Source organism: Argiope bruennichi, chromosome 3 (assembly GCF_947563725.1).
Source record: "Argiope bruennichi chromosome 3, qqArgBrue1.1, whole genome shotgun sequence".
Taxonomy (NCBI): Eukaryota; Metazoa; Arthropoda; class Arachnida; order Araneae; family Araneidae; genus Argiope; species Argiope bruennichi.
This window is the reverse complement of record NC_079153.1, coordinates 119,968,534-119,995,960: the sequence shown is the minus strand read 5'-3', so window position 1 is coordinate 119,995,960 and position 27,427 is coordinate 119,968,534. Positions and strand designations below refer to the sequence as shown.

Below are 27,427 nucleotides of genomic sequence, written 5' to 3'. Positions count from 1 at the left end.
ACATGATTAAAAAAAACCCCGTTTCTTTCGAATTTTAAGTCGGTATGAAATTATTTTACGTTATCGATCTGGCAATATTCATGATGGAGTACATATTGCGTAATCTTTTTTTCTTTTTTTCTGATTTTTCCTTGGATTCCGTTTCTATGTTACGTAATCTATATACAAAATTATAGTTTTGGCGCTAACTCGCCGATTTGTAACTAAGGTAGTACTATATTTGTTTTATATATTAATCATTAATGTGAGTTGAAATATCCGAAGTTTCATCTCCTAATTTAAAATTTTATTTTATTTCATGGGATTTCGTGAGAGTAATTAAATAACTCTTCTGTCTGTCTGTTAACCTTGAATTAAAATTGTGAATATTGCTATTGCTGTATTATATTTTTTAAATACTCATCATTTCATTAATTAGCAACTATTAATAGATAGACTTTGAAAAGTGTTGCATATTATTTGTATTTGTATTATTTTTGTTTTCTTCTGACTCTAAATTAAATATTTTTGTTAATGGTTATGTAATCAGTCTAATAATTAAATGACAAAAACGGTTGAAATTTTCATTTACATAATGTATAAACAGTATATGATAATTTTATAAATTTAGTATTTAATTTTTATTAATCTCGTTTGTAAAAGTAATATAACTTTTGAATTATTTTTATATAAAATTTGCTGCCATTATTAATTTTTTTTTTTTGGGGGGGGGGGAGGGTTATAGAAGAATCTTTGCAAGAATAAGAGTTGGTTTTTTTAGTTTGTTTCATAGCTGCAGAGTGAAAATAATTTATAAAGATATCAACGTAATATTTTTGAATTTTTTTGGTCAGAAATTTGAAAAAAATTAATTTTAAAACTAATAATTTTGTCAGAACAAATTTTTTGTCAGCCATAAGAATAAAAAAGTAAGATAAAAGCAATGAATCATAATCTTATTTTAATTTGCTATTAAGCAATTTTCAATTTTTTAAATTTTTTTTCTATTTTACTGTTATTTTTTTAAACAATTCATGTTTATAGAATTGTTTCCAAGCATTTATGAAATTACAACCTTTTTTACTAGTTAGTCACTGATGCTTTTAAAAATTTAATTATCAGGGCAGGTTGAACCAAAAACATGGGTCGATGCAAAATTGATTTGCTGGTCTTAAAACAAACTTTGTATTACAAAATAAATTTGTAAACTATAATTTAATTACTTGAATAAGGTAAATATTTGATTTTTTTTTCGTTATCTTGCGTGCCTCATAGCAAAATTTGTTGACAATATCATATCTTAGTGTTTTGAGAACTTTGAATATGATATTTAATAATTCTGAGACAGTATTTACATTTGCTGTTATTACTGACAGTATTTACTGTTATTTGCATAATGCTAAATCTCAAGCAATTTGTTGACTTATGTCCGTTTGCCAGAATTGAATTTTTTCACTAAATGTAATTTTTTTATTTGAACTGTGAAAATTGTGTGTTACCATATCTTGTAGCCATTCAAGATGACAGACTTTTGGCAAGTTTTTGGGAAAGTTGGCAAGAAACCGGCACCTTTCTTAAGTCTTACTCAATTTTTTTTATTATTTTCAATCACAAGAAAGATTTTTCTGCGATGGTAATTGGTAAGGAGAATATAATTTTTTGTTCGTTATAAAATTCAAATTCGTTCGTTTAGATCTAATTTAAATAAATTATTATTAAATAGTAATAATGTTATAATACTTTTGCTATTTTGGTCTTGGAAGATAAAACGCATGACAAATTTTGGTTCATTAAATAAATCGATGCATTCATCACAATCTTGCAAAGTTATGTTTAAGTCATTGATATCTTTTAGAAGAATATCTTTAATAAGTTTATGATTGTTATATGGTTAAAACCCTCAATGGTGTTGCATATTTGTGATGTATATTTTTTCTTAATTTGGACAATTCTGATTATGATCAAAATTATATAGTGGTACTAGCTATCTATAAACATAATGAGATTAAAAGTTCCTTATCACCTTAATATATGAAAAATTCTCAAAAGTGTGCATGATATTGTTCAAGTGTATGTAATTCTGGTTTTGAAAAAAAAAATGAAAATAAAACCATTTTCTTTTTTGCAAAACCAGCCAATAATGTAGGAATGTGGACACTTATGTGGTTTGAATCCCCTTGGACCTGTCTTTTTGATTATAATTGATGCATTATGTTAAAATTTTAACAGTTAATAATTTTGATTCCAGCATTTTGTCAATTGTTCACTTAATAATATATTTTGAAGAATTTTTCTTCTCATACAGATTTTTGTGGATCTGAAAAAGATAAATTATATACAAATTATTTTATAAAGAAAATATTTTTTCTTCTAAACTCTAAATTAATAGTGTCCTGACTTTACCATTGTTTCTTTTTTGTTTTAATAAAAATATTTTATCTTTGCAGAGAGCATTTGCTCTTTTTTATAGCTTTAAAAGAACATCCCTTTTCAACTGGAAAGCAATGTCTTCTGGGAAACAGAAAACTTTGGATGATTTTGGAAAGCCACCAAAAAAGCAGAAAACAGAGGAAGCAGGACAAAATGATCAAGACTTTATTAAAGAAATCAAGCAGTCAAGATTAACATGTGCTGCTTCTATTAAGGATTTTAAATTTAATAAAAAGAGAGTCAGAGTCCTTTCAAAGACAAAGGATATTTCTGAGAATGCTGAATCTATTGTGTATTGGATGTCAAGAGATCAGCGTGTCCAAGGTAAGCAAGGTTTTTTAATACAATGACGTAGAAACATTTATGCAGTTGATTATTTTATTCACTGAGGCTTGCTTTCAAGTAATTTATATAATTATCTGTTTTGTAAAGTACTAACTGCCTTTGGTTACCAGCTGATTTGCCAATCATAATGCTTGTTAAAATTTTCTCTTAAAATATTTTTAAATTTCAAATTTTTAGAGTTGTTTAATTCTCTTATACTATTAAATATAAAGGCTCTATTCTATCAGCTCTTGTAAAATCTCAAATTTAAATTAAAGTGGAAATGATTAAACTGCAATTAATAGAATTTTTTTTTTTTTATAACTGAAACCAAACATTTTTTTTTTTTAAATATGAGTACTGAAAACAGAGCCTTTCGGCATTTAAGTCTTATGTGCATTTCAGAATAATTTTTATAGTTTTTATGTAATATCTCAAGAAATATTCATAAAAAATTTCTCAAATTTTTCATAAAATTCAGTTTTTAGTTTTATTTTCAAAAGTATCTAAATGACATGAATAACAATATTTTACTTTATTTCGGTTTATAAATATACATCAAAAAATTATGACGTCTACATTTTGTACATTCCTTTGGTCCTAAGGAATCATATTCTGCAAAACATTTTTGACAACACCTCAGCTTTTAAATAAATAAATGAACATTTCTATCTTCTGCTATCAGATCTGATTGATTTATGAAGTTTTGAACAATTAATATTTTCATAACCTTAGGCTAATCAATTGAGAATTCCTAGGTGCTGATTGGGGCATCATATTTGAGACAATTGATAAAGTGGTCTAAAATTGCATATTTTTGCAAAAAATGGATGGCAAATCAAATGTTACTAAAATCAGAATGGATTCGCCTATAGTAGGTGTATGGTGGCACAATCAACAGGTATCAATAGCAAATAACATGCATCGTTTATTGACATGAATACACAGATGACAAAACACAGCAGCACACTTAGAACAAACAGCAGCCTACAATTAGTAAACGGTAGTAAATAAGAATCACAGCACATAAAACCGCCAGACAGGAATTTGCATAGGTATTCACTACTCTCAAAACACCTGCTGTAGACTCACTATTATATGAATGGCTACTTCACACACGACTGAATGCTGCTTCAATACTTGTCTCTAAAATTCAATGCACAGTATTAATTCTCAATCTACTATATGCTTGAGTTCCACTCAACATTTACACTTCGCTGGATTGATACGACTAATCTGTAGTTTACTTGCTATATGATTGACTTTGGCTTAGATAGCCAACCTTTAATAGCTTCTGGAGTAGGGAGAGAAAGTTCTTGAACAATTAAGCATAGCTCGGCTCCTATTAATCCTATCATCAAAATTCCAGAAGATTCTAGTATCTATTTTGTCATCAAGCCCAGAGGTCATGGATCCACATCCGATGAGCATCCAATAGAGTTGTCTGTAAAATTATCTTTCCAATGATGGTATTAACTGTGCTGGAAACCAACATTACAGATTTGTAACAGTATGTATATTTAGCAAAAGATGGAAAGTTATTGAAGGCATACAAAGACAATAAAAAGAAGAAAAAATTGAATAATAGAAGTTATTTGGCTGAAATGGAGCAAAAAAATTGTGAAGTAATTAAAATGAATTTTATTTTATTACAATAAAATAAGGTAATGTTATAAATTTTATTTTAAAATATTCTAAAATTAGAGATAATATACTTTTGTAATAAAATTTGCTTCTAAAAATCCTTTTATAAGTTAATATGTAAATACTGAGGATAAATTAATTTTTTCAAAGAAAGGAAAACATTTATTTTAAAGTTGAATATAAAAACTATTTTTAAAATTTTGTTAAAAGTTACAGAAAAAAAATAGTATGAAGCACAGTATACACAACAAAATTATTTTTTATTAATAAGATAATACTTAAATTTAAGGTAATGAATAAAGTTATTATAGACCCCCCCCAAATTTCTGTTTAATTAATTTACTTTATATTTTCTGCTTAATTAATTTACTGAGATATATTTTCTTACTCTCTATAGTCTGTTATGCTAAATTTGATAGATTGATATTTCAGTCTGTTCTGGCAAATACCAAAAGAAATTTATTTATTTTTATTATAAATGCATTATATATGAGAAATATGCTTGCATTATATTATTTTACTTTCTTTTATAAAGTATAAGATATTGAAATTTTTCTATTTGTAAATGATCTTAATATTAGTATGTAACATGGTTTTAAATTATAATTTACTATATTAGGCTATTTCTTAAAACTGGTTTAAATTCTTGTGTGGATTGTTTCTGATAATTATAGATTTCACTAAATATAAATGTTAAACAGTGGCATCTTTTCACTTATATTTCCTCAAAGAAGAGAACATGTTAATTAATTTATTTATAGATATCAAATATTTTCTAATTAAATAATTTTGTTATTAAATTTAAGCTTTTTATTTCTTTTGAGTACCTAATTATTATTTATATGATTTATCCATATTCTAATTTTCTGGATGTAATATTTGCTTAAAATGATTGTATATATATTGTAATGTTGCTTCCCAGCACAAATAGTTTCACCGTAAGAAAGACCGCTTTACAGTGAGGCCCTGTTGGATGCTGATCGGGACCGTGTCAGTGATCTCAGTGTTTGGCGACAAAATAAATATTATTGGAAACTTTTAGAATTTTACCGATTCATCCAATAGGAATCAAGATACACCTGATTGGTCTATAATCTTCTGGGGCTGCCACCTGGAAACTATAAAAAGCCAGCGGCCAGCAGACCGCTTTACAGTGAGGCCCTGTTGGATGCTGATCGGGACCGTGTCAGTGATCTCAGTGTTTGGCGACAAAATAAATATTATTGGAAACTTTTAGAATTTTACCGATTTATCCAATGGGAATCGAGATACACCTGATTGGTCTATAATCTTCTGGGGCTGCCTCCTGGAAACTATAAAAGGCCAGCAGTCTCAAGCCGAAATGAATCGTGTTCGAAGTCGGAATCGTAAACAAGTATCGAGTTGCCGAGAGGATAACGAAGCAACGAAGAACAAGTATTGTGTGGAGCTCAAGTGATTGCTGAACTGAGCTGCGTGAGTCCTGGTGTTTATTATGGAAGCAGCATTGTGTTGTGTGTGGATTAGCCACGCGTGTAATAGTGTGTTGGCAGCTGGATACAACTAAAGTGAGGAGACAGTGGAGAATTGCAGCTGTTTGGAGAGACCGTTGAGTGAAGCTATGCAAATTCCCTCTCCTGCTGAATTCTGTCTGGCTGATTTGTGTGATGTGGTTGTTATTGCTACTGATTACTACTTGTGGGATACTGTGTTTTGTAGTGTGCTGCTGTCTGTTGCCTGTGTTCGTCTCAACTGTGTACATTTATCATCTCTGTGTTGCCCTTGGCTTCGTGTTTAATAAAAGTCATCGTTGTTCGTCATCGAGGACTGCTGTTTGTTTTCACACCATTCTCCAACTACAATCAAAACCCGGTGAATTTATGGACTTAGTGGAATCGAAGTTCCGTAACAAAATATATATAATGATATTTTAAAGTTTAATTTAAATCCTAATTAATTTCCCATTTTTATCTTAATTTAGCCCGTATTAATTTTATTTAAAAATATTCTCTTATTTTCTGATCTAGTTCCACTTTTTATTTAATTGCTTTTAACATGTGCTCTATAAAATTGCTGGACTCTGCCTTTCAGCATTTTCTCATGCTCCGAATGAAGGAATAATAATCCTCAAAACCTACCTCCAAACCTAAATTTCCCTTTCCTAAAACTACACCTGTCAAAGAAATTCCTATCAAATCCACAACGTGAAAATTTTTGGTTTCTTTTGCTTTTTTGCTCTTGTACTACGATGTAGATTGACGTATCTGATTGCTTCTTCCTTATAAATAATACATAAAAGGTATTCTGTAGTGAAATAAATCAAGCTTTAAAATTTTAAAAGTTTCTTTTATTTGGCCACACAACTGCATGTTTATATATATATATATATATAATATGTGTGTGTGTGTGTTTTCAATATGTTGAATAAAAAGTTTTGTATGAAACCAATTTTTTATATATAAATATTTTTCTTATAGATAATTGGGCTTTTCTTTATGCTCAGCGTTTAGCCTTAAAGCTGGATTTACCTTTATGTGTTTGTTTCTGCTTAGTCCCAAAATTTTTAGAGGCAACTATACGTCACTATCGCTTCATGTTAAAAGGACTTAAAGAAGTTGCTGATGTAAGTGGATATTAAATTTTTATTAATTTCATTCTTGAGATAGATTAATTTTCTTATATGTAATAAATATTTCAATATTTTTATTATCTCGAATTCTTTTGTATAAATTTTTTCAATTAATCATACTTATTTTACTTCTTAGTGTTTATGTTTGGCACAATTTATTATTTTGTGAAGTTCAGAAGTTCAGCTTTTTTTTAAATTCCTGCCTGTAATTGTAATGTATATGTAAATTATATTGCATGTATATGTAATTGTATATTGCATGTATATGTAAATATATTATTCATTTGAAAACTCCGTTTTAAGGTAGTAAAATATTTGGTTAAAATGTTTTAAATTTTTAAAAATAAACTACTAAATAGCTAAAAAAAAATAACTAAATATTCTTTAAAAATAAATGCAATGGGCTACCGTAAAAAGAGAAGAAACAGTAATTTATTTACAGTTGTTTTTTTACAGATATTTAAAATTTGAAAGGCAAAAACAATACAGTTTTGAATGTACTACTATAGATCAACTAGCTCAAAACAATTCAAAATGCTAACCTTCACATCGGATTCTCTGCCAAATGCAGCAGTTTCATCCTGGCCGAAACAAAAATGATGGTATGTTACACATACACAATGAAAGCAGAACAGCAGTTCACTGATTGGTAATCACGACAGGACATTAATACATTATTGGAAAACTTCCAAGTTTTCTGGAAAAGGAGTAGAATGCCTCCAAACTTGGTACCAAAGACTTTGCCAAGAATCCAAAATATGTGACCTTACAGAATCCATAACAATATATATATATATAAGTGTGTGTGCGTGTATAATATCTGTAGAAAAAGAGACCATCGTCATTTTTTTTCTTTTTTTTTAAAAGTTGATTTCATGTTATTATGAAAAAATAGTAAATGAAATGAAATTATGAAAAAATAGTAAAGTCTTGTTATATTAAGTTTATAAAGTGTTTATTATTATTTTTTTATAGCAATCAGCTTAGTTTTGCTTTCCTTAATTACTCGACTGTTTTAAAAAGTAGACAATAAATTTCAAAATAAATGAATTTGGAAATTTTTTTTATCAAAGTAATTTTTTTTTTTTTTTTGATTTATGTGTAGTTTTCTGCCTTATGTACTTTATTTATACCTCAGAAATGTAATTATTTTCAGCTAAATTAATATTCATCACCAACATTTTGAATTTTATCAAGCTGCATGTGACAAATAAACATTAGCTTTATTAAAGTATTTTACAAGGCATATTACATTTAAAAAAAAAAAATTGAAACTATTTTTTCTGAAGATGTATAGCGCACTTATAAGTCATTCTGAACATTTAAATTCCATCCCTTTAATTTATTTGTATGTTTCATATTTCTACAGGAGTGTGAATCTTTAAACATTCATTTTCATTTGCTTCTTGGGGAGGCTAAAACAGTTTTACCTGCATTTGTGAAAGAAAACAAAGTTGGTGGAATTGTAACAGATTTTAGTCCCTTGCGAGTTCCTAGGAAATGGATATCGGATGTTTTAACTAAGCTGCCAGATGATGTATCTCTATGTCAGGTAATATATTGTTTCTAATGTCAAAAGCTGCTTCAAGTACCTGGATCTATTGCCTTGGTTTTAATTACTGTTAAATGTGTATTAAGAACTAGTCACTTTTGGTGAACGTCTTCTTCACTAGGGATATTGGTTATATTTCATTTCAGTGAAATTGTTTATGTATAAATTCAGATCCGTGATATTGCCAAACATTAAAGATGTGTTACTTTGTCTTACATGTGCTTTGCTCATTGTGCACTTGAAATTTGCTAATGATGAAGTGGTCCATGACATCACGGTACTATTAAAAATGTAAACATGTGGTTCATCTATCATTAAAATTTTGCAATATTGTAACTATATATTTTTATCCATCTCGTTCATTAAACAAATTCCTTTTTTAATTTTCAACAATGGAATAAGATGGAGTATAATGGAAAAAGATCTTGTGATCAAATAATTGTTAAAAAGATGAAAACAGTTTGAATTTTAAGAAAAAAAACTCTATTATTAAAAATTAGGCAAAAAAATAAAAAAAAAATTATTAAAATTCAGCAGTTATTCATACTATTATTAAATTAGTAACATTAAAATGAAACTTTTTGAAATTTTGAAACAATTTTATATTTATTTTTATGTAATAATGATTTTGAAAGTTATTACAAAAAAATGCCAAAATTCAATTTAATTTTTAAGTAATTAAAACTTCAAAAAAAAAAATTGCTTTCATGTACATATTTTCATCCTTGAAGGTATATATGTTCCAAATTTGGTACTCTTGGCTGAATGATCTGACCTGTAGAATGCAACACACACATACAGAATACTGTGTTGCAAAGTCCTTGACAAAATTTTAATAAATGTGTATGATTTAAAATTTAAAATATCTGTATAATCTGTTGTTGTTTTTATTATTTATTGCTTTCAAATTCTGGACTTTTTTGAAAAAAATAAAAAAAAAGTAAAGTAATCTTTGATAAAATTACGTGAATTAAAATGTAAAAACTAATCTTAACTTTGGGAACTTCTCTTAATTCATTAATGAAAGTGCTATTTACAAAGTAGGGTTAGATATCTTATGTTCATTAATTTTCTTTAGGTTGATGCTCATAATATTGTTCCTTGTTGGATTGCTTCAGATAAACAAGAATATGGAGCTAGAACAATAAGAAGGAAAATTCATGATAAACTCAAGGAGTTTCTTACTGAATTCCCCCCTGTTATTAAACAAAAAGAGATTGCTAACTGCAAATTACAGGTATTGTTTACAGTTTTAAAATTCTAATTACAATGAATTTCCTTGATAAAAAGTAAATAGTAAAGTGCAAAATTGCATATTAGGAACAAAAGATTTATAAAGATCCATTGGTTTTCATTACAAGAAGATTTGTTACTAGATATCAACATTATGTATTGTATAGTTAATTATTCAGTAGGTTCTTCCTTTAAAAAAGGAAGAACAAATTATTATTTTTTTAATATTTATGAATTCATAGTTTAATTGAGAAAGTTTTTAAAAATTTCTAAGTGATAAAATAACAAAGCTGTTTTATAATATATCAAAAAAATTATAATAATTTCCAGAAAAAGTATATTTTTTAAGTATACATTGCTGTGATTAATTTTTTTAAATGTATTAGCATTATTATTCCACATGTCCACAATATAATTTTTTCAGGATATAGAATGGGAAAAAATTGAAAATACCCTGGAAGTGAATATGGATGTACAAGAAGTAGCTTGGGCCAAGCCAGGCACTGCTGCAGGGTTGTTGAAAGTATCTGAATTTTGCAATAAGAGGCTGAGAGGATTCAATGACCTTCGGAATGATCCCACAAAAGATAACTTGAGCAATTTATCACCGTGGTTTCACTTTGGTAAATATAACTTTTTTATAGATACTACTTTTCACTATTGTTCAAAAAGCGTGACATCTCAAGAAGTGCCAGAGTTAACTTTGCAGCAACTGCCATTAAGATGTAAAAATAATTTTTCATTTTCAAAGGTCTCCCCCCCTTTCAAAAATACAACTGATAATTATGAAATTGCACCATCTATATTTTGTGGTATTTAGTTAATTCTATTTCTAGTTGATACATTTTTTTAACCTTTCACCTTTTTTGCTTTTACTATTTTAATTTATAAATGTGTATTTGATTGGTAAATGTATATTTGTCTTCACTGACCTGCTGGTTTATGTATGATGTTAATATTTTTAATTCTATTATATTAACCATAGGTAAAATTAGCAGCTTACTTAATTTTTAATGAACTAAAAGAATTAATAGCAAAAGACGAAAAAAAAAGTTAGAATACAAAAAAATTAGCATCCAGAAAAAGTGTTTGCACTAAGTTTTTGTGTTTAAATACATTGATAATGTTTTAAAATTTTGCATATAATAAAATCATAAATTTAGACTCTTAAATTCAGTGTGTTCCAGAAGTGTTTGACCGATAAAGAATTAATCAAAATTGTTTCTTTTTATTTTGATCATGCTTGCTTCTAATTTAAATTATAATAATCATTCATTATTTAGTTAATTATAAAGAACCTATTTAGGTAAATTATAATTCATAAACAAATAACATAATCTCTAGAGAAATAATTGTAATTTGTATATAAAATAGTTACTAACTCTTAACTTGCAAATTAGAAAACTTTTTTGTATCAAGCACAGCAGAGAAAAAATTGAAACAATGAAAGTTTCATGCATTAACTTTAGGTAATATGACTAGGGAATATGGCAACACAATGAACATGTACCTTATTATATTATATAAAAGTAGATAAAGCTATAAACTGCATACAAAAATTAATTTTAAAAAAACTTGTTAAAATAGTGACAAAATATCATAGCATATTCATTCTTGTGAAAATAATTGCATTAGTTGCTTCAAGCAGCAGAAATGGATCTTACAAGTGGCTTGAGTGTGACATGATGCTTTTAAGCACTAAGTCACCAGCCAGTGTGTTGGTCTTTTCTTTCTTTTATTTATAAATTAATATTCGCCTTTGCTTAAAGTGGGAACTATTTTAAAATGGGGACTTGATGAATGAGCATAAATATAAATAACAAAAATCACATACCCCATTTCATTTGTCTTTGTTGTCATCCAATATAAAAAAAAAGAATATAAATAAAATGCAAAGTTTTTGAGATCTCTGTCCTGATTTTTGTTCATGTTTAGTATTAATTGTACACTGATAAATCACTCAACTTAAATAAATAATAATAATAATAATAAACCATTTTTGATGCCATAATAGAAGTTGGTATATGCACATTTGATAATTATGCAGACCAAAGGGGTTGGGAATATTTTTAACTTCCCCTTGCCTAATAAATGTCACTGAGTTTTTAAATATAAATTGTGCTTCTTTTAAAATGAATATTCAGTATAGAATTAATTCCAATTTTGGAACATTTATATTGAGAACAAATATAATTTTTGCAGTTAATTGTTTTAAACTTATCTACAATTTATTTGTAATTTAATTTATTTTTCAGGGCAAATCTCAATTCAACGAACAATATTAACAGTTCTAAAATTTAAAAGTAAATGTGGCGCATCAGTTGATGCATTTGTTGAAGAAGCTGTGATACGAAGGGAACTTGCAGATAACTTTTGTTATTACAATAAAAATTATGACAAAGTTGAAGGTAAGTTCTTATTTATAACTTTTGTCAGAAAATAAGCTTATGTACGATAATATATTGATCTAATTATAAATTTTAAGGTGCATATGATTGGGCTAAGAAAACATTAAAGGATCACAACAAAGATAAACGGGAATATATATATACTAAAGAGCAATTTGAAAATGCCAAAACACATGATCTGCTTTGGAATGCTGCTCAAGTATGTGTTTGTTTTGCTATTAGAAAGATAGCAATGTATATTTTGCATATTAAGTATTTTAAAAAATGAGATTTGATTTCTTTATCGCATGTATCTTTCTTTACTTAGCGTCAAATGACAAGAGAAGGAAAGATGCATGGCTTTTTACGTATGTATTGGGCAAAGAAAATACTGGAATGGACGACTAGTCCTGAAGAAGCATTGGAAATTGCAATTTATCTGAATGATAAATATGAATTGGATGGACGAGATCCTAATGGTTATGTTGGTAAGTGTTATATACTATTATATGATGTACTAAATTTTTAAATATGTTGCATTTCTTAAATGCTAGCTTATATTCATAAGAAAGCTCTTTGCATGCATATACATAGGCTCAGATTTGCTTAGTAAATTGCCATTTTCAAATTGATTGGTATAAATTGTTAAATATTATAGCTTTCTTAAAATATAATATTCTGGAAAATAAATAATCAAAGAGAATCAACTATATATATATTTTTAAAATTATAAGATGACTGAATGGATACATTATTATTTAGTAATTCTTTAAATTAGCATAGATTATGTAAAAAATCATACATATTCAGATTTTTGAATTATCTTCATCAAAATCTATCAGTATCTCTTTGTAATTTTTATTTTATTAATAAACATTGCGAATTTACATTTGGACAAATTTAAATTACCTTGGATGATGCCTGGAATTTTCTTTCACTATACAATCTTTTGAGATTTCTTAAATATTGTTTATAAAGCAATTGATAAATGTATTCTATAGATTTATATTCAGTCCAGTGTATGTTTTTTAATGATTGATCAATATTATTATAATAATAGTTTACAGCGTATGCTTGATTTAAAATTCTGATTCAAACTGAATTCAACTATCATCTTATTTAGCAAAGATTGAATTCTTTTCTCCTTTCTCCTAAAAAAATTTATGAAACAATTGAGATTAAATACGTATTATTTATTTCCATGCAATGCTGAGTTATAAATTTGAGTGTTTTCTCTTTTTGTGTACTAGAATATTCTGTGTTAATAGATCTTTCAAGATATTTGCAATTGTTCCAAAAACCATTAAAGGTTTTTTTTTTATAGTATATGTTATATGTATAGTATGTGTTACATGATTTTTAGATGAAATATTTGATGCCCTAGTCCATGACCATTTTGACAATGTTACATGTATAATGGTGCTGTCACCCGTATACATTAAATTGTAGAATGCAAGATGCAAAATAAATGGGTTTTTTAATAACTCTAAAATAAAGAATAATCTTAATTTGGGATGCAATGGATAAGAAATTGCTGATTTAGTATACTGAAGAGACTCATAAACTCATAGGGGACATGTTGGCCAAATTAGGGCAGTGGAAATTAGCAGTTATGGTATTTTATTTTCAAAATCATAGCTAAGAAGAATTTATTACATTTATTTTATATTGATTTCTTGATTTTTAATCTGTTGTATTCATAATTTTTACAATACTATATTAGAATATTTTCTTATTTTCTAGGCTGTATGTGGTCTATATGTGGCATCCATGATCAAGGTTGGGCAGAACGAGCTGTTTTTGGAAAAATTCGCTATATGAACTACAAAGGATGCTGCAGGAAATTTGATGTGAATGAATTTATAAGAAGGTATAGAGAAAAGTGAATTTTTCACTTCTGTGCTTTATCATGTTTCATTGTATGATATTTATCAGCTTTTAACTAAGATGTTAGCACTTGAAATTCGATATGTAAACTACAAAAGATGTAAAAAATTTATTGTAAATTATATCAAAAGTTGTAGAGAAAAGTGAATTTTAAATTTTTAAATGTTTTATCATGTTTCATTGTATGATATTCACCAGCTTTTAATACAGATCTAAGCACCTGAAATTCATTCTGCATGTTACAGAAAATTTGATGCAAATTTTATGAAAAGTTATAGAGAAAAGTGAATTTTAAACTTTTAAATGTATTTTATCATATTTCATTGTATGATATTTATCAGCTTTAATAAAGATATTAGCACTTAAAATGAAACATTTTGTTTTCTAAAAATAATATATTAAATGGTAAAGGTAAATTAGAAATTACTGTTTTAACAATACTAAATATATTGATATGAAATCATCTCTATTATGCCATATTAGCTGCTACAGAAATGATGTACACAGTTTTGGGGTGTATTTCCTTTCATCAATATAAACTATTTAATAATAAAAGAGAATATGTGTGTTAACTTTTTACAGGACAGACCACTAGAAAACGAGTAACAAAATTCAGCTCATATATGCTTTGAATGATGGGAATATGTCCTTCAGAGATATTTATTTTAATTGATTAAAAATTGAGTGAACTTGCAGCACTTTTTGTTGATAAATTCTGAAAATATAACAAAAAAATCTTTATAGCATATGAAAATTCAAAAAAAATTTCTATGATGCCTATATAATTAGTATACTACTATATCCAATTTTTTTCTGTATTTCGGATAGTTAAAAAAGATTCTTAGATGAAAATTACAGCAAAACATTTTATTGTTATGAAATTCAATTGGTTTTCATTGTATTTATAAACATATTATATACAGTGTTATAAATTTATCAACAATTATTATTGTTGATTACTTAGGCATTGAGATTATTTTTTTCTTATTGAATAAATTTCTTTTTAAAGCATGGTTTAAAAAATGATTGGATATTTTCTGGTAATTACTAAAAAGAATTAATTTCAAAATAAAGGAGTGGCACAATTTTTTTATAATTTGTACATTTCTAAACACTTTTGCTCTTTTTTATATATGTATATTTAGACATAAAATATATTATTGCTCTTGAAGCCCCATTTTCATTTTGTAGTCCTCTAAATTTTTTAATGAGTGAACAAAAATTGATCTTAGAATGTTATGAAAATTATGAAATATATTCATTACTATGCAAAATAAAAAAAATATATTAGGCAGAATGGTTTAATTTATTAACTTTACACATTTTATTAGCATGTTTTATTCAGCAAACAAATTGATATTTAATTGAAACAATCTTTTTTACTAAACATATGAAATCTCAAATTTTAGATAAGATAATTAATTAATAGAGAGAACTGAACATTACAATAAACAGGACATGTGTAAGATTTTTAAAATAGTTTTAAATGCACAGTCTATGAAAATCGAAATTTCGAAGTACTTTGTTTTAAGAACTCTTAAAACCAAGCTACAAATAAAAGATTTGGTTGAAATTTTTTTTTAGTTAGTTCGATTGAATGCTAAAGGCAACTATTAGAATAAAATGAAGAAACAAAAGGCTTTTATTATTAACATTTTTTTTTTTCACATAAAGACTTTTGAAGTTTATTACTAGTTTAATAGAAATGTTATAGTTTGCAGCAAGGTGATGTTTATAGGTATTATAATTTTTAATTAAAAATTGTAATAGCTTAAATGTGATAATTTAATCACATTGTACATTTTTCATCATACATTTCGATCAAACCTAGGAGAAATCCTTAGTGATAAATGATTTAGGAGAAATTCTGAGTGATGTGAATTGAAATCCAAATCTTGAAATTCCTCAATTAAGATTTCTTACTATAAATTTTATAATTTTTTTTTATATATTAAGAAAATGTTAAACATTGAATATCAATCTATTGTTTATTTCCAAAAGAACTGAACATAAGAGATACTGATGTATTGATTGGAAAGCTCTTTAAAATTATAATTTGTCAGGCGTAATTGAAAATTAAGCTAGATTTTTTTTTTGGCGATAATTTCCGAAAAAAACATTAAACAAAAATAAATTTTACACTGTATCAAAATTTTTTAAAAAAAGATTTTTTTTGTTTGTTATTGCTTAATTTTCAACAATAGATTATATTATTGCCCTGAAAATCAAACTATTTTCATTGTTTCATCATCCTACCGCTTTTATTTCAAGTTAAGAAAATCTAATTCTGTTAAAATATCTTTGAAGTGATTATACAAGATGAATGAATAGATGAAGAACTGGTCCCTATTAGAAAAATTAATATACACAATAAACAGAATATATGTAAGACAATTAAAATACTACATTTTTATTGTTTGAAAATTTATTGAAATCATGGACCTTAAGGTATATCTGACTAGTATTCTGGATGTGCCCGCTGGTTGCCTGAGACGACTTGTCTCAAGTATTTTCCAGCTGTTAAAGAGTGAAAGGCTTTAATAAAAGCAACTTTCGTTTTCCGAGTATGTTTTTTTAACTAATTTCAGTATTTCAATATCTCGTGATGGCGATTTTTTCCCCCTTTTATGAAAGTGTTGGTAAAATATACTAAATATTCAAAAGCAGAAATTATTCCATAGAGTATTACGATATTGATATTTATCTTCTCAGGGAACATTAAAAAATTCTTCTGTTTGATTATATTTATGCTTAGACACATTGTGTGCATCATGTACACTTTCAGTGACTTGAGTTATTTTGTAATAATTTTTCTCTGCTTACAATAAAATTGTATCTGTCTGGTAGCATTTAAAAAATAGTGTAATAGAAATATTTCTCCTGATTTTTAACATCATAAATTAGTAAAAACTATACACAAATAAAAAAAATATATAATTATAAAAGTTAACTAACATTAAAAACCTCCATCATACACACATGGAAGATGATACATACATGAGCATATAGTCTCCATCTTCATATGACCAAATTCTGTTAAACTTCGATTTCCTAAATTTATTTTTATATATAAAATGGAAAATATAACAATAAATATAATTACTCGATCGGTTATTACACAGTCCTACTAAGTAAATTTGTATTAGATAATAAACCTTGTTGATGCTCCTTCAATCACGAAAAGGATATTGACTATAACTAACTTTGAAATGTTTGAAATATTCAACTTATAGAATAAATCTATGGTACTAGCATAATCTTAATAAATTTTTCACCAAATAACAATTTTTAATAAGCGACATCTACAACTTTGATCATCGAAGATTTTTAATATACTGTATTAATGTTGATTTTTTGCTTAAGATTTCAATAATTAAAAAAAAAAAAACTATTAAGTATCTGAACCTAAGAGCCTTTAAGTTGCCTTCTCTAGATATTGTTAATCTTTTAAGTTAAAGTTTAATCTCTGAAAAACGCTAAGATGAATATAGAAATTCCATATTTCTCCTAAGGCCAATTATATGCAATCAAATTTTAGAGCTACGGGGGGTGGGAAGGCAGACAGACTGAAAGAAATTTTTAAAAAAACATAAATACAGTCCAAACACTGACACCAAAAGTGTCTTTCTTATTCTGATTCTCCTTGTATTAAATAATTAAAAAAATCTTGTGGAATGAAACTAAAAACTTTACCACTTAGAATTATGTATGTTATGTTTTTTCTTACATACATATAGAGCAATTAGAGACAGGCGACTGGTATAGTGATAAATATTTTTCATTTCACTTTAATTTACTATCTGATTTCAAAGATAAAAATTCGTAGAAACAATTAAAACAAACATAATTATTAACATTCTTTGTTATTATTGCTATTTTACTTAAGAATTGTAAATGTTCAATTTACTTTCTTTGAGTGAAAAATAAGATTTGAAAATTACATATAACTAAAAAGAGTACTTAAAAAAAAAATTGTAAATTTTTATTTGAAAAAAAAAAAAAAAAAGACATTTTAAATAAATGAACTAATGTAGATCTAAAGAATTTATTTGGAGCTCAATAATAATGAAGTTCCTCTTTTTACCCAGTAGTCTTTAGCCTTCTTGGTTTTTAAATCAACATTGAAAAGAAATGATGTGTATCCCTTCTCATTTGTTTTCTTAGATGTATAGTAACAAGGACAATTGTATACTCCTGTAATGAAAATTTAATTTCCTTTAATGGGATTTAATTTAATAAATAAGAAAGAAACTGCACATCATAAGTGTAAAGAATTTTTTTTAAAGAAGTCTACAAAAAAAAAATCTATAATTATTTTTGTACACATCAAGTGAATTGAAAAAAATCATAAATGAAGAAAAGAAAAAAAAAAGATGCATTTTAGAAACAATGCAAATATTCTCTCTCTTCTTCATCTCCAGCTCCCCCACCACTTCCCAACATGCAATATAAAACTCGAAAATCTTCAGATATACTTATGTTAGTCTTATTTAAATCTTTCAAAATTTTCTCTTTCAATTTGTGAATTATCTTCTAGTAATAATGCATTCCTTTTGCGCACTTTCATGATAATTCAGTAGCAGTTGCATTATGAGTTAGGATAATAAAATTTAAAGTATGAGTATTTTGCTCTACTAAAAAATCTATGTTCACCTTATGTAAATTCAAGTTAATTATTTGTGGGGAATTGATTCTGGTGTTCTCTTGAATAAGAAATAAATCATAATTAAAAATCAAAACATAGAATAAAGCATTTAAAGGGTTTTTTTTTTTTCTTTCTAATATAAATACTATTTGCAAGTCTCCCTTTTTTTCTTTGGAAGAATTAAGAACTAATAGAATATTTGAATAATCCATTAAATTTTGTATGAGTCATCTCAAGAAAAAAACCACAGCATTTATACTATTGGAGATAATTCTATGGGGGGAAAAAGCCATATGCTACATATTGTACATAGATATACTTTTTTATTATTTATATAAGTATGCATTGTGCTCTTTGTTTTTATCCCACATGTTTTCAAGTTGCTGGAGTCATCTAACTCCTTATTTTACAGCCACTAGAGAAGTTGCATCTTTTGAAAATATTACAATTTTGACATTTTCATACTAATTCTAATGATAGTGTAAAAACATTCTAAATGTTTTAATCATATCCTATGATTAACATTTGGTTGTGAAAACCTGTAGTTAGAGTACTGAATCTCAGCTGAAGTCAATACAGTACTGAGTTGGGTCTTGCTGAACCTCGGAATAATTTTTAAAAACATAGCGTGCAATACCACATAACAAACAGAAAAGACAAACAAAGTTATTGGGAAGTCAAACAGTCTATCCTTAACAAGAAAGTTCAGAAATAGGCAACCTGCCTCTGTCTGTGTCTCTTTGAAATTGAATTTATTTTTTAATTATTTCACTTTAATAAATAGGCATTTTGTGGTTACTCGGCGTTATATAAACTCTTTTTCTGTATTAAATTATTTATTTATTTAAGAATAATTGTTCTCCAGAGGAAATAATGTGTGGAATTTTAAAAACATTCTTTATACAATGTCCTTGTTTTTACTGTAAACAACACAATCATTAAAACTTTTTCATTTCATATTGTTGAAAATATAAAAGAATTGAAATTTTATTTTGAGTGTAAGAATTTTGGGTTAATCGAAGTTAAAAAAGATAATTTTGAAACAGCACTTCATATTATTAAGCTGATGGGCTCGCAATGCTCATAACATTGAGTTGTATTTGTTTAATTTGATTTTCCATATTAGTGAATTGATTCAAATGAAATGTAAAATTAAACCAATAGGAATAGTCTTCTTGAAATTTTTTCGAACACTCTTTTGTATAAAATGTCGTCTAAAAATTTTAGACCTTGGGCAAAATTATGAACGTCTCGAGTACTGATTTTTTCAGAATTCTCATGTGAGGGTTTCTGCTTCATAAACAGGCTCGGCTTTGAAGAAACCCAATGGTAAATTTTAAAGGTATTTTTACTTTTATCGAATGAAATTGAAATTTGACATAAAACTACAGTTTTAGTTACTATAGTATATATTGCCAGCGTCCTGGCATAGGGGTAGAGCGTCTTCTCCCGGTGTTCCGCTTCGGGGATGGTTGTTCTTCCTCTGTGTTCTATCTGTGAGATGTGTGATTGTGCTATCCTGTAAAAGGGGGGCTGTGCAAGCGAATATGACGCATGAAGTAGCTTAGTCGTGCTCTTGGCCCTAGTTGGCATATTGAAAAAACAAGAGACGCTCACTCGGCTTACATCGCTGACAGATGTCAGTGGGCTTATGTCAGCGGGCTTTTAAAGTGCCATAAGTCGCAACACAACAATAGTATATACTCAATTTCACTTATCCAAGTCGTTACGATTTTGAGTTAACATATTTACATGAATGATAATAATCAACCTTTTGACGATTTAGTTTAAACTTTAATACAAATCTACATTTTAGATGTTAAAATATTGAATCAATTTTCATTTGTCAGTTCTTGCATTTTTGGGTTATCGCGCTCATATGCATGCTAAAATATAGACGGATAGTTTGTTAACTCCTTGCCAGTTTCATTCATCTAGCTCCTTATATTTTGTAATTATCGAGTTCAACTGTTCTGGAACATACAATCTTCATGTGAATGAATTTCATTAGAAGTTTGATGGAAATCTATAAATTTAGTAAATGTCTAAAATTAGATCCGTCCAACTCAAAACGTTTTTGAGTTATCGTGTTCACAAACGAGTAGACATAATTCCAAAAATGTGTTTTTCGGACTTGGGGAACTCTAAAATCTGGACATTCATCAAAATTTCGAGTTCAAATTTTTGGGCAATCACAATGTTTTTCCTTTATATAATATATATAGTAAAAAATAAAACGAAAATAACGTTTTTTTTTTTTTTTTTTTTTTTTTAATCTTTTGACCATGAAATGAATTTTGTTCCTTTTTTTCTCTAGTACATACTTTTTAAAAATGAACGCAGTATTTTCCCCGGACGCTGCATCTGTTTTCTTGTAAGATGAATGATAGATACATTAAAATATTTAGGAAGAAACATTTCTGCAATATTAACATTTTTCAGAAATGTTTCTTCAAAATATATATAAATAAATCGTCTACTTCATTTCATTTATTTATACTAAAACTCAACATCGTCTCCAGTTAAATAAGGGAATGCAAAAGAAATCTTACCTCTCACTGAAGTTTCAGTAACTGGTTTGAAGAGAATGACCGGCATTGTAGTGATTAAATGCAGAGGTTCTGGTTCGATTAAAATGCCGTTTGTCTTATCCCACCCAGCGCCTTCCAAAAGTAAACCACGTACATATATCCCTTCCTAAACATTCAATAATTATATTTAAATATAACTGAATAAATAATATTCTTTGAGAATTTTAGATTTGTTAAATATTGTTATGCGAATTGCCAATACAGAGATGCAGCAAAATATTTTTAAAATCTATACTTGTGACATGTATAACTAATGAACTAACAAAGTGGTCAGTTACGATATTGACTAACAGAATGAGTATTAAGAATTTCTATAAACATAATTATTTTAATATTTACATGGAATTTTTTTTCCAACCAAAGATACATACATCTATATAAATAAATTAGCTTTGATCTTAATTTTCAAATTGAAATTTCTTTATTAAAACGATCCCATCTGTAAAGAATAAACAGAGTATGGTTAGTTTTATTCTTTAATTATTCGAAATTAGTTAAAAATAGCAACATAATACTTTGTATAATGTAGGGATAATGCACAGACTTTGTAATGTGAAAATTTACAGTCAATAATCTGAAAGGCGAAGGTAGTTATCCTAGTCTGCCATTTTCTCCTCTCCTCATCTGCTGTTAAAAAGGTTAAGATTGAAAGAGGAGAGTTTTCAAACAATGCTAGATTGAGAAATGCTTCAAGTTTGAGAGCTTAGAAAATCACTTTTCATCCATATTCCCAACGCTATTGTAATTCAATACAAAATCTGTTTCTTAGGACGAGGCAACCATTCGTCTAAATGAAATTATTTTTGTGTTCTCAGTATATATGGAGAAATAAAATTTCAAACCCGCACTATTCTCTTCCCCTTGATCTGGATGGCCCATCTATAAATTTAACGTCATTTTCACATTCTCTACAACATTGACCTCAGTTGCCCTCATCTGCTCAATCAGATCGAAGTGCATTATATATATACTATATATTATATAATATAAGAAAGATCGTTCGACTTATATTTACCAAACTTAACGTTGATATACTTTGGACAGTGGAATGTATACTTCAGTGATATTTTTATTTTAATTAAATAAAAACTGAGCGAAATATTTTTACATTATTTTTAAATTTAAAACATTTCCTTCTTAATGACATCAGTTTAGTTGTGCAGATTTTTCTTAAACTTTGAATGATATCATTTTCCAAAATCCTGAAGTTTAAATTTCATTTTTGTAACGAAATTCAATCTTTTGTTCTTGTTTCATGAAATATTTAATCGTATGATTTTCTTCTATTGCTGAAAGCAAAGGAAAAAAATGCCTGTCAATTATCTTTTTAATTTATAAGAATAAGAAAGTAGGTTTAAAGTATCGCAAATACTCAATTTGAGGTATAAAAAGAAGTAAATTACTGGAATGGTTTGTGCATACTGATGAAACTCAAAGTAACTAAGTTAATATCCTATGTCATTCTAGTGGAATCTTCTGTAAAAAATCGTTACGAAGATGGAAGTTGGACGACTTCAAGATCCTAGCTTTCCGCAAGGATCTTATATGCTTTATACAGGCTTTTAGAGAAAAGGCTTTAAGTTTGACATTATAGATGAAATTATTAGGGACTTGAATAGGAGATTAAATTTGATATGTGTTATTAGCAGAAGAGAATTCTATAGGGAAAACATGAAGCTACCGTCTGTTAATGACATCTTCTGAAATTTAGAAGTAATGAGCAGTAACTTTAGAGCTTTATATAGATGACTCCGAAAATTGCATGAAAAGGCATATATTGATGAAAAAATAATTGACAAAATATAAATGAATGGTTAAAAAGGTAAACAAGATTATTTTAAGAAGTTCCAAGATAAGCCAACTTTTAGAAACCAAGAAGAAAACAATCAAAAATATTATTAAGGAAATAGATTCTACCCATATGATGAGCCAAATTAGAAAAAATAACAGAGAGTACACATCAACAGTCCAAGAGAGCTTTGATTATATAATCCAAAAACAATTTCCAATAATTTTGAGGCTGAGCAAAGGGAATATAAACAGGTTCTAGACGAAGAAATGCAGGAATTTACTAATATGAAAATTGAGAAAATTTATAAAGGTGTAGAGAAACAGGTCATCCCGAAATATGACGAATGGGCAGTTGAATTTATTGTGGAGGTTTTGCAAATATGATGAATTACCCCTTAAATAATGGCTTCTTAATTATACGGAAAAAGCAAAACTAATCTTAACTGCAAACGAGGAGAAAGGTTTCAAGGTTTTAGATAAACTTTAAATGAATAGATTAATGTATTTCTTAGAGACCCAAAATATTTTAAGCAAAAAAACTAATGTGGTTTTAGAAAAAGAATGGGGACGTTTCAGACCCTAGAAAAAATTATGAAATTTATTAATGTTGCAAGAGATAATAAACTGATCACGTGCATGATTTCATTAAGCATAGAAAATGCATTTAACGCAATTAGCTAGCTGGACAGTAACAAATTGTGTGATTAGCAAATCATTATATGAACTGTTAGTCAGCTTCTTGGGCAACTAAGTCGTACCACTTTATAACGATGAAACTTAGTAAGTAATACAATCGGAGAGTTCCTTAGATCTGAAATTCCGAACCAATCTTGTGTTTACTAATTACTAGTCGTCTAAGGCGACCAGCTAATTGGCCGGGAATATTGGTTAAAATTTGATGTCAGATATGAGCTTCATGTTCGTGATTCCACCTAACTATCTGAAATGAATGCCGTCCTGTTTTAATTGTCTTATTTCAGTTCTAGTATTTGTGTACATTAACCTATCTAATGAAGACCCATCCCATGATATCATGAGGCTTATTAAAAGTGTAAATACACGGTTCATCTATCTTTTGAATTCTGCAGTATTATAATTTCACTTTTTTCCCCACCTAATCTTGTAAACTACTAAGATATTAACCCTTATGTTCATTTTGTATAGTATACCATACATACAACTTTATAAAAATATACTACCACTATAAAATAATTTTTATAAAGTTGTATGTATGGTATACTATACAAAATGTATAGCTACCTATATACATTTTTTTTTTGCTTTTCTTCAAAAAAGCAATTTTGCCACGATAAGGGTTAAACAAAATACTTCTTTAATTTTCAACAGAGAAATTGGCAGAAATTCCGATTGGCAGATTTTCGCTCGGTCTTTCTTCGCATTTTTTCTTCATCTGATATCACTGGACGCCTCATTATTATTTGAAAAAATAATACAGGATTAACACTGTATTTCCGTTTTATCAATAATATTTTAAGATTATTAAAATCTTCAAAATTCACGAAAAATTCTGTCCTTAAAAAAATTTTTTTTTTGTATTGAAAAAAATAATGATAATTACCTGACTCAATTAATCTTTTAGAGCACGCAAATTTGAAACACTCCATCTCATATTAAGTTTGGTAATATTAAAATACAGAATTATATAACTTACTGCAGGAACTTCAATAATATGAGACTCCTCTAAGGTAGATACTTGATATTCCCAGATAAGTTCTTTCAACATGACCTGAAAAATGACGATGAGTTATTTTTAAAAAGTTTATAAATGTATCCCTTTTTTATGGTTTAAAATTCGGTACATTTTTTTTTGTACATAATTGTTATTCAAAAGCAAATAAACTGTAAGAAAGTGTCTGCATATTTAAAAAAATTATGATTTAAAATGATAAAAAGAAATTCAGGGAAACATTTGTATTCCGACTCATACTTACATCGCTATTTTTGACAGTGGTCTGTAGGGTAGCGTTTAAAACACTGTTGGGACTTGAAAATCCTGAAAGCCAAATTTTCACTGGCATAACTCCAAGTGAAATCCATTTAGCAAACTGCTCCACTCGAAGCCTTAAATCTTGAATCCAGGAACCGAGAGGTTTTAAAGTCGGATACAGCTAAAAATGCAACATTCAATGTTAAGCAAGAATTCAATTTTTTTTTTTTCCTAAAAAATGTTACAATTTATCCAGCTTTGAATCCTTTCTGCGTATCGGAATATCGGAACATTTTAAAATGTTGACCTATAAGTCATTTCAGATGTCTTTCTCATTACTTAAGATGTCTCCACATCAAAATCCATTATAACACTTAAATTTTCTTGTTTTCACTAAATATTAAGGTATAAAACCAACGGGAGTGGTCTTCGCGAAATTTTATCGCGTATTCCTTAATAAATATATATTTCCCCATAAAATTGTGATTCTTGGGCAAGGCCGTGGAGGCCGCGAATACTTTTTTATTTCGAGACATTTGAATCGCATGAGAGTTATGCGTTTCATAGTATAGGAAAGAAAATCGAATATGCATTTGGGATGTTTATTCTTTGATCGATTGAAACCAAAATTGACGCAGAACAGTTTTAGTGACAAGTTCACATGCCACTTATATAAATTATTAAGTTCATGAAATTTAAATGTTGCATGCATGTGAAAGAACAAATCTACACATGCATCCTATGACAGATTTCATTCAAATTTAGAAACGGATCTTCAATTTAAATGCCTATATCTATCCTAATTTTATCCATTTAGCTCTTGATATTTTGTAGGTGTCGTGTTCAATTGTACTCGGGCAACAGACAGACAGACTTCATATGAATGATTTGTATTCAATTTTTGAATAGTCTTGAATATCTAAGTCTAGTGATCTTGAAAGTCTAGTCGTATTTGAATTTGATGTAAAAACCAAACATAAAATTTCATTCATCTAGCTCAAAGCGTTTTCAGTTATCATGTTTGTTTGTTTGTTTCTTATGGCACTTGCCGCTGACAAGCCCGCTGTTACGAAGACAGCGATTTAAGCCTGAGGGGGACGTCTCTTATTTTTTATAGCAGCGCCAACTAGGGCCAAGAGTACGACTTTGCTACTCACGCATCACTCATTCGCTTGCACAACCCCTTTTTACAGGAGGGCACATTCACACATCTCACAGATAGAACAACAGAAGAACAACCATGCCCAAACCGGGACTCGAACCCGGGACGCCCAGATCACGGGGAAGACGCGCTACCCCTACGCCAGGACGCCGGCAGTTATCATGTTCATAGGTACACGTGATTCAAACAAGCGTTCTTTGGGCTCGGGGAGATCTTAAACGTGGATATTCGTCAAAATCTCGAGTTCGAAATTTTTGACGATTTCTCTTGGTACATTTTGTGTACGAGAAAGTTATGAAATGAACAATTGATATGATTATCTTAAGAACAAGTAGGCTTAAGACATTGATGAGGGAAATAGGATCGTAACTAATGATTCTGTTAAGAATTCAGTTAACCACGCGATCTTCCTGGACGGAGCTAGCTGCCTGTAATGTATCCTGTGGTCTCCCTGTTGTTTAGTATATATTTTTTTTGCAGTAGAAGTGAACTTGACTCCTGTACTAAGGAAAGTGTGATCTCGGCTCTCTCTCTCCCGAAAAATTTTATGTGTAGTTCTCTAGGCCTACTACACTATGGTGTAATCATGTGCCTTTTGTTGTTGATGTTACCAATAAGCCTCATAAAAGACAACCTGTGTCTTCAAGTCATTTCACCCTGACAACAATCTTCACTAGCAAATAAATTATTGTGTAAACAAGAAACGCAACAGTAATTTCTACAGATTCATTGCATTAAAAATAAATTTCAGCCATTCATGTGAGCAAAAAATTGCATCCGCAATAAAACCGTAATAGCAAATATTAAGTGAGAATTATATTTTTTATCTTAGAAAAAAATTGCAAAATCGTAAAAAGAGTTCGGTATCTTATACTACCTTTTGCCACTCTTCGGGAACTTCCATTTTCAAAATCACTTTGGAAAGTTCTTCAAGCTCATCAGTCATCATTACTTTGCCAAAAATGCTATCCTCCAGTTCATTTAAAGAATTTGAAACCAAATTCAGCAGATTATTATATCGTTTCGTCTGAAAAATAATAATACAAAAAAAAAAAAAGCAATTCTTTTAATTTCAAGCCTTGCATGCGAAAATGCAGACCGACAGATTGTCAACCTCTTAACCGATTTAGTTCAAATTGGATTAACAGTCTGCATTTTAAACACTTAAATTGTTTATCAAATTGTATCCCTCTGGCTCTTTACGTTTTGTAGTTATCGTGAACATCTGTACTTGAATAGACAGACA

General features: G+C 28.1%; 2 protein-coding genes across 3 annotated transcripts in view; one reads left to right on the top strand and one right to left on the bottom strand.

Annotated features, from left to right (window-relative positions):
* Positions 1-114: 114 nt before the first annotated feature.
* Positions 115-15,024, top strand: LOC129964132 (deoxyribodipyrimidine photo-lyase-like). Of its 2 annotated transcripts, none has more exons than XM_056078825.1 (10): positions 115-208; positions 2,427-2,733; positions 6,834-6,979; positions 8,355-8,537; positions 9,616-9,774; positions 10,195-10,393; positions 12,026-12,178; positions 12,256-12,377; positions 12,486-12,645; positions 13,901-15,024. In XM_056078825.1, exons 2-10 carry the CDS (start codon positions 2,484-2,486, stop codon positions 14,041-14,043), a joined length of 1,515 nt encoding a protein of 504 aa, XP_055934800.1. In that variant the 5' UTR covers positions 115-208; positions 2,427-2,483; the 3' UTR covers positions 14,044-15,024. The 2 variants fall into 2 exon arrangements, with proteins under 2 accessions (XP_055934800.1, XP_055934799.1); XM_056078824.1 differs by lacking the exon at positions 115-208 and adding an exon at positions 1,454-1,619.
* A 3,065-nt stretch (positions 15,025-18,089) lies between these two features.
* LOC129962948 (dynein axonemal heavy chain 2-like) overlaps positions 18,090-27,427 on the bottom strand; it is a 127,108-nt gene continuing 117,770 nt past the window's right edge. Inside the window, exons 73-77 of the mRNA XM_056076951.1 lie at positions 27,059-27,208; positions 25,024-25,200; positions 24,744-24,818; positions 21,242-21,386; positions 18,090-18,238 (exon numbers count right to left, since the gene is read on the bottom strand). Of these exons, the coding sequence (XP_055932926.1) occupies positions 18,090-18,238; positions 21,242-21,386; positions 24,744-24,818; positions 25,024-25,200; positions 27,059-27,208 (696 nt within the window). The remainder of the gene's footprint in view (positions 18,239-21,241; positions 21,387-24,743; positions 24,819-25,023; positions 25,201-27,058; positions 27,209-27,427) is intronic.